General features: G+C 42.7%; 1 protein-coding gene across 1 annotated transcript in view; it reads left to right on the top strand.

The window, feature by feature from the left end:
* The window catches only part of MYOM3 (myomesin 3), a 141,204-nt gene that overhangs the window by 76,199 nt on the left and 51,157 nt on the right, over positions 1 to 13,848 (top strand). The window contains exons 16-19 of the mRNA XM_056557031.1: positions 9,346 to 9,467; positions 10,170 to 10,357; positions 10,462 to 10,588; positions 10,999 to 11,177. Of these exons, the coding sequence (XP_056413006.1) occupies positions 9,346 to 9,467; positions 10,170 to 10,357; positions 10,462 to 10,588; positions 10,999 to 11,177 (616 nt within the window). The remainder of the gene's footprint in view (positions 1 to 9,345; positions 9,468 to 10,169; positions 10,358 to 10,461; positions 10,589 to 10,998; positions 11,178 to 13,848) is intronic.

The following is a 13,848-nucleotide window of genomic DNA, read 5'->3' as shown; positions in this document are numbered from 1 at the left end:
ATGTGTGCCAAGTTTCATGTTAATATCTTTAGCCGTTTGGAAGTTTTTGTGGAACATACATACACACACACGTTGAGTTTCATATATATCTATATACTAGCTTAATACCCGGCGTTTCCCGGTTTTTCCTTGCTACTGCTTTTTGGGGAGCTCCTATCCCGACATCATATCTCAACCTCATATCCTGTCCTCATATCCCGATCTCCTATCCCGTCCTCCTATCTCGACCACCTGTCTCGACCTCCTATCCCGACCTCCTATCCCGTCCTCCTATCACAACCTCCTATCACGTCCTCCTATCTCGACCTCCTATCACAACCTCCTATCACGACCTCCTATCCTGTCCTCCTATCCCGACCTCCTATCCTGTCCTCCTATCTCAACCCCCTATCCCGTCCTCCTATCTCCACCTCTTATCCCGTCCTCCTATCCCATCCTCCTATCACGACCTCCTATCCTGTCCTCCTATCTCGACCTCTTATCTCGACCTCCAATCCCGACCTCCTATCCCGTCCATCTATCCCAACCTCCTATCCCGACCTCCTATCCCATCCTCCTATCCCATCCTCCTATCCCGTCCTCCTATCCCATCCTCCAATCCTGACCTCCTATCCAGGTCCTCCTATCCCGACCTCCTATCCCGACCCGTAATATATGTACCAGGTATTGAAATATCTCCAGCCGTACAAACATACATTTCCCATTGATTTGCATGGGACTTTAATCAAAAGCCCCGATACTCACAAATGGGGGTAGTTAAGGGTTAAATTAACTATCCTATATTTTAAGTGGACATATAAGTAACATGTGACCAAGTATTATTGAAATATCTCCAGCCGTTTGGAAGTTATGCAGTAACATATATTTCCCATTGACTTGTATGGGACTTTAAACATAAACCCCGCCCCTGGCAAATGGGGTGAGTAAGGGTTAAATCACCTATCCTATGTTTGTTCTTGACATATAAGTAACATGTGTGCCAAGTTTCATTTTAATATCTTTAGCTGTTTGGAAGTTTTTGTGGAACATACACACATACATACATAGACACACACACACACTCGTTGAGTTTTATATATCTACTAGCTGAGTACCCGGCGTTGCCCGGTTTTTCCTTCCTAATCCTTGTTGTCATATCCTAACCCCACATCCCGACCTCCTATCCCGTCCTCCTATCTCGACCTTCTGTCCGGACCTCCTATACCGTCCTCCTATCCCGACCTCCTATCCCGACCTCCTATCCCGATCTCCTATCCCGTCCTCCTATCCCGTCCTCCCATCCCGTCCTCCTATCCCGTCCTCCGATCCCGACCTCCTATCTCGACCTCCTATCCCGTCCTCCTATCCCATCCTCCTATCCCGACCTCCTATCCCGACCTCCTATCCTGATCTCCTATGCCGATCTCCTATCCCGTCCTCCTATCAAAACCTCCTATCACAATCTCCTATCCTGACCTCCTATCTCGACCTCCTATCCCATCCTCCTATCCCGTCCTCCTATCCAGTCCTCCTATCTCGACCTCCTATCCCGTCCACCTATCCCGACCTCCTATCCCGACCTCCTATCCCGACCTCCTATCCCATCCTCCTTTCTCGACCTCATATCTCGACCTCCTATCTCGACCTCCTATCCCGACCTCCTTTCCCGTCCTCATATCTCGACCTCCTATCCCATCCTCCTATCTCAACCTCCTATCCCAACCTCCTATCCCAACCTTCTATCCAGACCTCCTATCCCGTCCTCCTATCCCGACCTCCTATCCCGACCTCCTATCTCGACCTCCTATCTCGACCTCCCATCCCGTCCTCATATCCTAATATGTGTACCAGGTATTGAAATATCTACAGCCGTACGGAAATTATATGGGAACATACATTTCCCATTGATTTGCATGGGACTTTAAACAAAAACCCTGACCCTCACAAATGGGGGTAATTAAGGGTTAAATTAACTATCCTATATATTAAGTGGACATATAAGTAACATGTGACCAAGCATTATAGAAATATCTCTAGCCGTTTGGAAGTTATGCAGTAACATATATTTCCCATTGACTTGCATGGGACTTTAAACATAAACCCCGCCCCTGGCAAATGGGGTGAGTAAGGGTTAAATCACCTATCCTATGTTTGTTCTTGACATATAAGTAACATGTGTGCCAAGTTTCATTTTAATATCTTTAGCTGTTTGGAAGTTTTTGTGGAACATACACACATACATACATAGACACACACACACACTCGTTGAGTTTTATATATCTACTAGCTGAGTACCCGGCGTTGCCCGGTTTTTCCTTCCTAATCCTTGTTGTCATATCCTAACCCCACATCCCGACCTCCTATCCCGTCCTCCTATCTCGACCTTCTGTCCGGACCTCCTATACCGTCCTCCTATCCCGACCTCCTATCCCGACCTCCTATCCCGATCTCCTATCCCGTCCTCCTATCCCGTCCTCCCATCCCGTCCTCCTATCCCGTCCTCCGATCCCGACCTCCTATCTCGACCTCCTATCCCGTCCTCCTATCCCATCCTCCTATCCCGACCTCCTATCCCGACCTCCTATCCTGATCTCCTATGCTGATCTCCTATCCCGTCCTCCTATCAAAACCTCCTATCACGATCTCCTATCCTGACCTCCTATCTCGACCTCCTATCCCATCCTCCTATCCCGTCCTCCTATCCAGTCCTCCTATCTCGACCTCCTATCCCGACCTCCTATCCCGTCCACCTATCCCGACCTCCTATCCCGACCTCCTATCCCATCCTCCTATCTCGACCTCCTATCCCGACCTCCTTTCCCGTCCTCATATCTCGACCTCCTATCCCATCCTCCTATCTCAACCTCCTATCCCAACCTCCTATCCCAACCTTCTATCCAGACCTCCTATCCCGTCCTCCTATCCCGTCCTCCTATCCCGACCTCCTATCCCGACCTCCTATCCCGACCTCCCATCCCGTCCTCATATCCTAATATGTGTACCAGGTATTGAAATATCTACAGCCGTACGGAAATTATATGGGAACATACATTTCCCATTGATTTGCATGGGACTTTAAACAAAAACCCTGACCCTCACAAATGGGGGTAATTAAGGGTTAAATTAACTATCCTATATTTTAAGTGGACATATAAGTAACATGTGACCAAGCATTATAGAAATATCTCTAGCCGTTTGGAAGTTATGCAGTAACATATATTTCCCATTGACTTGCATGGGACTTTAAACATAAGCCCCGCCCCTGGAAAATGGGGGTGAGTAAGGGTTAAATTACCTATCCTATGTTTGTTGTTGACATATAAGTAACATGTGTGCCAAGTTTCATGTTAATATCTTTAGCCGTTTGAAAGTTTTTGTGGAACATACACACATCCATACATACACACACACACGTTGAGTTTTATATATATAGATACAAAGCGGCGGTACATGCGTCTACACTGCGGCTTCTATATACAGCTTTCATAATTCACAATCGCCGCCGCCAGGAAAGGGGAGCTCTGATTGGTCAATAGCTGTTCTCCAATGAAAGCACCCGCCTCCCGGCAGGGATTATGAATTATGACAGCTGTATATAGAAGCCGCAGTGTAGACGCATGTATCGCCGCTTTGTATAGTTAATAAATGCGGATCGCAGCTGATCTCCAGAGAATGATCTGCTGCGATCCGCATTTAAGTTAACAAGCCGGGCGGTGCATGCATCTACATCGCACTGCCCACGGCTTCTATATACACTGTCATAATTCATAATCCTCGCCGCCGGAACACAGGAGCTCTGATTGCAGAATAGCTATTGACCAATCAGAGCTCCCCTCTCCCCGGCGGCAGGGATTATGCATTATGACAGTGTATATAGAAGCCGCGTGCAGCGCAGTGTAGACGCATGTACCGCCTGGCTTCCTAACTTAAATGCTGATCGCAGCGGGTCTCTGCAGAATGACCCAGTGCAATCTGCACCTCAGCCCCTGGACTACAACCCCCATCATGGACAGTCCTAAAAGACCCGCAGCCGGGGATGTGCAAGTGCCATCCCTCAGCAGCGCTTCGGTACTACAACTATTCCCATCATGGGACAGACTCATTCCCATGATAGGCGTAGTAGTCCAAGGGCAGAGGGACAGATCTCTGTTCACATTATGCGTTTTGCATAATGGGAACAGAGCAGTGTGTTCCCAAACAGGGAGACTCCATCTGTTGCTTAACTACTGCCCCCATGATGGGAGTTGTAGTTTAGCAACAACTGGAGGCTCCCTGTTTAGGAACACACTGCATTATATGCGCTCTTCCCAGGGGAGAGTGCAAAAAATTTACTAACTCATATTTCTTGTTTTTCTTTTCTTCTCATTTCAGATACGTGAATGCGGAGGACTACGTCAGATTCGGTGGACTGCAACGATGACCAGCGTTTTTTTTAATTTCAATAAAATGGTTAACGAGGGCTGTGGGGGAGTGATTTTTTTAAATAAATTTTTTTTTATTAATGTGTCGTGTTTTTTATAATTGAATTTTCAGGCTTAGTAGTGGAAGCCATCTTATAGATGGAATCCATTACTAGGCCAGGGCTTAGTGTTAGCCCCAAAATCAGCTAGCGCTAACCCCCAATTTTTATCCTGGTACCCACCGCCACAGGGATGCCGGGAAGAGCTGGTACTAACAGGCCCGGAGCGTCAAAAATGGCGCTCCTGGGCCTAGGCGGTAACAGGCTGGCGTCATTTAGGCTGGGGAGGGCCAGTAACAATGGTCCTCGCCCACCCTGGTAACGTCAGGCTGTTGCTGCTTGGTTGGTATCTGGCTTATAAATAAATAAATAAAAGTGTGTGGTTCCCTCATTTTTTCAGTATCAGCCAGATACCAACCAAGCAGCAACAGCCTGACATTACGAGGGTGGGCGAAGACCATTGTTACTGGCCCTCCCCAGCCTAAATAACGCCAGCCTGTTACCACCTAGGCCCAGGAGCACCATTTTTGACACTCTGGGCCTGTTGGTATCGGCTCTTCCCGGCACCCCTGTGGCGGTGGGTACCGGTATAATAATTGGAGGTTAGCACTAGCTGTTTTTGGTGCTAACGCTAAGCCCTGGCATAGTAATGGATTCCATCTATAAGACGGCTTCCACTACTAAGCCTGAAAAATCAATTATAAAAAACACAACACGTTGAAAAAAAAATTTGTTAAAAAAAAACACTCCCCCACAGCCCTCGTTAACCCTTTTATTGACATTTAAAAAAATGCTGTTCATCGTCGCAATCCACCAAATCTGACATAGCCCTCCACATTCACGTATCTAAATTTTCGAAGAAAAAAAAATCAACAAAAAGTTTAGTACATTTTTTTGTTTCCACACACCAGCAAAAACGCAAGTAAAAAACGCAAGAAAACCTGACAAAACACAGGAAAAAGCTGTGACAGTTTTTCTGGCGTTTTTTGCTGATGGACAAAAAACCTCAATGGAATCCAACCTCAAAGCAATAGAACAAAATCCCTACGTCCACTTTTCCTGTGAGGTAGAGAAGGAGTGTACGGTAGGGGGGCGTTTCTATATTTGCACAAGATTTATCAAAGGACATGCACAGCCTTAATAAATTCTGACCAAGAGTGTAAATTAGACAGCAGTGTAAAGGGGTAGAACTGTGTCTACAATAGACAAATAATGATACATGTCCCCCATTGTGTTGTTTAAGTGTTCCCTTAATTTTTTTGAGCAGTGTATAACAAAAAAAAACCTGCTGACACTACATGCTATGTACTATGTGAAATGTCAGCATGACATAATACAGAGATAAAGATAATGGACTGTTATCTGTAGACAAAGATTTCAGCACAACAGCAATATAAACTGACATGCACAAACATAATCTTAAATAGATATGGATTTATAGATTAAACTATATATCTATATATATACACACATACAGTGTATATATATATATATATATATATATATATATATATATGTGTATATAAAACTCAATGTGTGTGTATGTATGTGCGTGTGTGTATGTGTATGTTCCAGCATATTACTTATATGTCAAATAAAAATATATCATAGTTAAATTAATCCTTACCTACACCTTTATAGAAAAGATGGGTTTTTGTTTTAAGTCTCATGCAAGTATATGGGACTTCCAATATCTTACTCCACAAGCTCCGTTCTGCATCTCCTGGTGAATGTGTCTGTCCGGCTTGCAAGCCACACCCAGTCTCACAAAGACACACCCACAGTTTAAGCTCCACCCTTTTATTATCTACCCTTTTTGTGCATCGGTCTGGCTTGCAAATTATACCCAGTCCACAAAGCCATGCCCCCTTCAATTTTCAGCTTACAATATCTTCATCACAAATCAGTCCCACCTGAGGACAGGATATGAGGATGGGACATAAGGACACGATATGAGGACAGCATATGAGGATGGGATATGAGGATGGAAATGAGGACGGGATATGAGGACGGGATATGAGGTCGGGATATGAGGATGGGATATGAGGACGGGATATGAGAATGGGATATGAGGACGGGATATGAGGTTGAGATATGAGGACGGAATAGGAGGTCGGGATATGAGGGGACGGGATATAAGGACGGGATATGAGGTCTGGATATGAGGACGGGATATGAGGTTGAGATATGAGGAAGGGATATGGGGACGGGATATGGGGATGGGATATGGGGTTGGGATATGACAACAATATATGAGGATGGGATATGAAGTCAAAAGCTTCCTCCTTTGTTGATTTTCCTCCCTAACAAGGATTAGGAAGGAAAAACTGGGAAACGCAGGCTACTCAGCTAGAATATATATATATATATATATATATATATATATATATTTATATATATATATGTTTATATATATATATATATATATATATATACACACTGTATATTCAAAAACCAGTGCAGCACTCTATGATTCAAACATTTGGCAAAAATTTATTCTATCAGAAAAAGTGTTAAATGGGAAAAAAAATTTTCACATTTTTCACTTTTATTGAGTGCTGCATTGGTTTTTGAATTTTTTCTTTGCTACGGGAATATTGAACCTTGGATATGGACCAGCCAGAAATGATAAAGGAAATCCAGTAAGTTATGTCGCTTTAGCAGAGCATAGTCTGCTGGGGCTATTTGTTTAAGTTGCATGGGCTGGATTTCCTGGACTAGAGGACAGGTTGGAAGTGGGAGTTCTCCAGTCAACACCCCTAGTCCACTACGAGTTTCCCTAGTTCAAGATCTTCTCAGGTGAGGCTTCCGGGGCTGATTGTTGGAGAGACTGAGATGAGAAGCAGCCACAGCAAGAACTGCAGCTCAAACCTACCAGGTCTGAACCTTCCTCTATGGACATTTTGTGAGTTTGCTCGGGGCCAGACATTAGGCCCACAGTAGGATAGTGAGGTATCCTGATGTTTAGTTAGTGCCGGACCGCCTTAGGTTTTCTTGTTTTTGTTTGCACTGTGCTTTGAGCCTAAACTCATTTAAATAAAACATCCTCTTGGATGTTTGAAACCCGCTGCCTGTGTGAATACTATCATTGCCGACCCCACCGTTTGAGCTGTTCCCTACAATATATATATATATATATATATATATATATATATATACACTGTATGTAGTAACATAATAACATAGTTCATAAGGTTGAAAAAAGACCAGAGTCCATCTAGTTCAACCTATATCCCTAATGAGTCCCTACTGAGTTGATCCAGGGGAAGGCAAAAAACCCTCATACTAGAGGTAAAAATTCCTTCCCGACTCCAATTATGGCAGTCAGAATAAATGTCTGGATCAACATGCTGTCCTTAGTATATATCTATATATACCTAGTAATATCTGGTATATACCTAGTAATATCTAGTATACATAACCATCAATGTTATTATTCTCCAAAAATGCTGGGACCCCCCCCACGATCTCCCTGCAGCAGCTCACATTCTATGCGTAGCTGCGTCTGCAGTTTCGGAAACTGGGCTTCCGAGACTGGGACATGAGAGACGTCTCACCGGGCTTCCGAGACGGGGACATGACATCACGCCACGCCCCCTCCATTCATGTCTATGGGAGGGGGCGTTGCGGCCATTACGCCTCCTCCCATAGAAATGAATGGAGGGGGCGTGGCATGACATCAAGTCCCCGTCTCAGAAGCCCAGCGGTTTCCGAAACTGCAGACGCAGCTACGCATAGAGTGAAGGCTGCAGCAGGGAGATTGCGGGGGGGTCCCAGTGGCGGGCCCCCCGCGATCAGACATCTTATCCCCTATCCTTTGGATAGGGGATAAGATGTTTATGCCCAGAATACCCCTTTAACTAGGACCCCCTAAGTACTTTTCCATGTCAATCGTCCCAGGTGTTCTCCCATTAAATACATAATCCCAGTCCGAATTTTTCCTCCACCTGTGCATTACCTTACATTTATCAGTGTTAAACCACATCTGCCACTTCCCAGCCTAAACCTCCAACCTATCCAGATACATTTGTAACAGTTCACTGTCCTCTATAGTGTTTACCACTTTACAGAGTTTAGTATCATCTGCAAAGATTGACACTTTACTATTCAACCCCTCTACAATGAATATATTAAATAGAACAGGACCCAAGACTGACCCCTGTGGAACCCCACTAGTAACAGTCACCCAATCAGAATAAGTACCATTAATAATCACCCTCTGTTTCCTATCACAAAGCCAGTTACTTACCCACTTACACATATTCTCCCCCAGCCCCATCTTTCTCATTTTATGTACCAATCTTTTATGTGGCACCGTATGAAATGCTTTGGAAAAATTCAGATATACGACATCCAGTGATTCCCCCTGGTCCAGTCTGGAGCTGACCTCCTCATAAAAGCTGATCAGGTTATATATATATATATATATATATATATATATATATATATATATATATATATGACTAATAACATGATCACTCATTTATTTAAATACATTTTACCTGTAGCATCACTGCAGTAAAAATATGCGACTATTCGTGGCTTCACTCTATTATTGGAAGTATAAGATGCCTGACTTATGGCGATTTGCTGTTTTCTGAGAATATTATGCTAATAAACAAACATGGTGATACTTTGTGAATGACAGCTCACCCGATCACTCCCAAGTTCTATGACCAGAAGTATTTTCTGTATTATCAGACAGTTCTCTTGGTACCAGAGGGTTGGAGAAACAGTTTTGTTTCTTTCTCAGAAGTGAGGTTGCAAGGCACTGGGTGGGCCAATTACACTTACCCAATGGCTATTTGAATGTATAGGGTATAAACCTCATTGAAGGAATGTTACTGTTGAACTGTTTTGAAAAATTCTATGAACCCTAATTTGCGAACAATTCTTCACCTATACAGGTTTACAGTGCCCGAGTTACAGACTGGGAAAGATTATGAGTTCTGTGTGGCAGCAGTAAATGAAGCTGGGCTTAGTGAAAGATCACCAATATCAAAACCATTGACAATTCATGAGGCCATTTGTAAGTATAAAATCATGATGGAAAAACCTTGCTTTCCTTCTGATTCTTCCTTTATGCAAAAAAAAAAAAAAAAAACATTTTTTATATGCTCCAGTGAGTTTTTTCATTGTACTAAAAATGGAAATGAGGACATAAAACATTAAAGGGGTTGTCCAGCATTTTTTATTTAGTGGCCAGGCTGGGTTAAAGAAATTTTTAAAAATTCTGTCTTCACCTGCCCAATCCTTGCAGCTGCCATTCTAATGATGTCTGCTCTCCACTATCACCACCTCCTGGTCTCCTCTCAGCACTCCAGAAATTTCTGGCCAGCCAATCACTGGTTGCAGTAGTAAAGCAGTGACCTGCCTTGCCTTTATCAGTGACTGGCTAAGCAGTAATTTCCTTGTGTCAAGAGTGGAACCAGAAAGTGACTATTAGCAAGGACCAGGAACCAGAATGGCAGCGGCATAGGATTGGTCAGGTAAGTAAATATTTTATTTTTTTATTTATTTATTTTTACCCAGTCTAGCCACATTTTCTAAGCCTCTTTCTGTAAGAGTCTTTGCAGCATTCGAACAGCTTTCAACATTAAAGTACTGAAGAAAATAAAGGAAAACTATATATTTCCGAACTTAACATTTGCTCTGTGACATATATGCTATAAATTGTGTAGCTCCTCCTCAATTAGAAACCCATAACCTCAAATCTATAATTCCTCCATAGACTGTCCATCGGCTCCATATGATTTTGCCCTCTTGAGTTGTGGGAAAGATGAAATGACAATTTGTTGGAAGGCTCCAAAATTCACGGCGGGAAGAGAAGTACTTGGATATTTTCTTGATCAACATGATCCTGAGGATATTGCTTGGAAAGACGTGAATAGCGAACCAATTCAAAATACAATGCTTAAGGTACTGTTTATTGTCTTTTTGCAGGGTACATGTCACTTATTCAACAAATCACCTTTTTCAATTTAGTAGATCAGGTTATTGTAATATCTTTATTTTCATTCAAGGTAACAGGTTTGACTGAAGGACATTTCTATGAGTTCCGTGCTCGAGCTTTGAATTCGGCAGGGGTAGGAAAGATGTCTGAGCAAAGTGACCTTTTTAAATGTGAGGAGTGGACAATGCCTGAGCCAGGTAAATATGCAGGGATTTCAAATGAGTTTAATGCCCTTTCTGATATACAGAAATACGTAAGATGATACAAGCCAGAGCTAAAGGGGTTTAGTCCTTTATTCTCCATTGATCTTAACTACCATACTTACTTACTTACTACTAGGTGTAAATGGCATTTGTGAAAATATAGTACCTTAAAAGGGGAAAACTGAAAGAATAAATCTTACTTGGAACCAGATGTGTAGTTAAAGAGGGTACAGAGATAGCAGTTGCACCTGGTGTCTGCGGGGGCCCAAAGGCCTTAAGCCATAAGGAAATACAACAGGACTAAATGGCATATAGTAGCTCCGGATCGTGTAACAGATTTTACAAAGTGGCACAAGACTGTCAAATTACTTTTCTGCTTGGAAAACTTGCGTTGTATATTTAAGGTCCGCCACATGATGTCAGATGCAGAGAAATAAGAGATAACACCCTGATGCTTCACTGGGAAAGCCCTGTATACATAGGAAGCAGTCCTGTTATTGGCTACTTGGTAGAGGCATGTGAAGAAGGCTCTGAAGACTGGAAGAAGATTAATGAAAATCCAATACCAGACACACATATGAGGGTACAATTTGTATGCATGGAACACATTTTAGTGGTGCCAGTAATCCAATGTTTCACAGTTTTCATACAGAATAATCTAGATACAATCTGGGGTATTCTCGCAACAACTTGATAATGCTGTTATGAACCAGGGGAGAGGGCTTATTTTTGTTCTGTAACAGAACGTCACAGTGATCTTATGGTGTCTGCCAATGTATGCACTAAGTCATCTGCAGAGATAACTCCAATCCTGGTGGTTTAACCCCCATAGCAATTGTGGAACCTATTTTTAAGACCCTTGCACAATGACACAACTATGGAGTGCTGATGGCTTGTCTTGGAGCCAGTGGCCTATTGAAGGCCCGCGGGCCTGTTATCTTAGGCCACGGTTAAATCACATATTGGCCTTCCTTTCCACACTTTGGTTTAATACATTGTTCAAACATCACTTCATTATTTATGTTAATAATAAAGCAATAAATAAAAGCTACAAATAATTAGTACTACTGTGTTCTTCATGACCCTAACTCTAAAATTAAAATACTATGTAATTGAGACTATACTATGTAAATATACCAATATTTATTTGGAATTCCTGTTATTTGTTCACCCTGTTTTACAAATTAAAGAGAGGTGATCAAAAGTGCATATGTACCTCAAAATGGTACCAAGAAAAACATCAACTCATTGCAGAAGCCCAACAAACAAACAGAAAAATAGCTTAATAGCCAGCACAAGTACCAAATACATGGGGGCATGCTGCTGTGGAAAATACAAAGTATACAAATAGAATGTTGCAGCAGCACTGTGCTAAAATTGAGGCTCTTAGCGCATGCTTTGATCAAAATGTGTCCTACATCCACCAAGTGCAGGTGGCCTCACTTTAGATCCTAACGCGCTCACTCTACTCTACTACCTCTGCTAGGCATATAGCCTTTGGCTTTTCCAGAAGGAGGTTTTTAACCCCTTAACGACGAAGGACGTATATTTACGTCCTCCGCTGGCTCCCACGATATGCCGCGGGGTCACGCGGTTTCCCCGCGTCATATCGGGTCGGTCCCGGCGGCTATCAACGGCCGGGACCCGCGGCTAATACAGAACATCACCGATCGCGATGATGCCCTGTATTAACCCTTCCAGACGCGGTGATCAAAGCTGACTGCCGCGGTGAAATCGTGAAAGTGAAAGTAACTCGGCTGCTCAGTCGTGCTGTTCGGGACCACCGCAGTGAAATGGCGGCGTCCCGAACAGCTTACAGGACACTGGGAGGGCCCTTACCTGCCTACTCGGTGTCCAATCGACGAATGACTGCTCCGTGCCTGAGATCCAGGCAGTAGCAGTTAAGCGCCGATAACACTGATCACAGGCATGTTAATACACGCCAGTGATCAGCATGAGAGATCAGTGTGTGCAGTGTTATAGGGCCCTATGGGACCTATAACACTGCAAAAAAAGGCAAAATAAAATAAATAAATAAATAAATAAAAAAAGTGTTAATAAAGGTTTAACCCCTTCCCTAATAAAAGTTTGAATCACCCACCTTTTCCCATAAAAAAATAAAACAGTGTAAATAAAAATAAACATATGTGGTATGGCGGAGTGCGTAAATGTCCGAACTATAAAAATATATCATTAATTAAACTGCACGGTCAATGGCGTACGCGCAAAACAAATCCAAAGTCCAAAAAAGCATATTTTGGTCACTTTTTATACCATTAAAAAAATGAATAAAAAGTGATCAAAAAGTCAGATCAAAACAAAAATGGTAGCGATATAAACTTCAGATCACGGCTCAAAAAATGAGTCCTTCCTCATACCGCCCTGTACGTGGAAAAATAGAAAAGTTATAGGGGTCAGAAGAGGACAATTTTAAACGTTTAAATTTTCCTGCATGTAGTTATGATTTTTTCCAGAAGTACGACAAAATCAAACCTATATAAGTAGGGTATCATTTTAACCATATGGACCTACAGAATAATGATAAGGTGTCATTTTTACCTAAATATGCACTGCGTAGAAACGGAAGCCCCCAAAAGTTACAAAATGGAGTTTTTTCTTCGATTTCGTCATACAATGATTTTTTATTCTGTTTCGCCGTGAATTTTGGGGTAAAATGACTAATGTCACTGCAAAGTAGAATTGGTGACGCAAAAAATAAGCCATCATATGGATTTTTAGGTGGAAAATTGAAAGGGTTATGATTTTTAAAAGGTAAGGAGGAAAAACTGAAAGTGCAAAAACTGAAAAACCCTGAGTCCTTAAGGGGTTAAACTGAAAGTGGATCCTGGGTATATCACCCAGTCAGAGGCTAAGTGCGCTAAGATACTCAATTCATTTGACAAGGATTGCTGCTGCAACCTTCATAACCTTAGTAGCAGTAAGAGACAGTGACAAAGACCTATCAACAAAGACATATCTTCATTATCTATACAGGTGACTTCCTACCAGCCACCTGACCAAACAATTGGTACCAATATGTGTTACTTACACATGAACCAAAATGTCCCCTTAGAGGCTGTAGTCATCAGGATTCCAACCCCCATCTGAGTTCAAGTTCCTTACAGCCTATCCTGTAGACTGATTTATACCCTTTTGGTAAGCCAGCAAGAAGCAGTCCTTAGCTCCTGTTTGGCCAAACTGAGAACCTGAACTGGACAGGAAATAAGTGACAAGTACCACTACAAACCTGCCTG

This window comes from Hyla sarda, chromosome 2 (genome assembly GCF_029499605.1).
Source record: "Hyla sarda isolate aHylSar1 chromosome 2, aHylSar1.hap1, whole genome shotgun sequence".
Classification (NCBI taxonomy): domain Eukaryota; kingdom Metazoa; phylum Chordata; class Amphibia; order Anura; family Hylidae; genus Hyla; species Hyla sarda.
The sequence above is the reverse complement of the archived record's forward strand: the minus strand, read 5'-3'. Positions and strand labels throughout refer to the sequence as shown.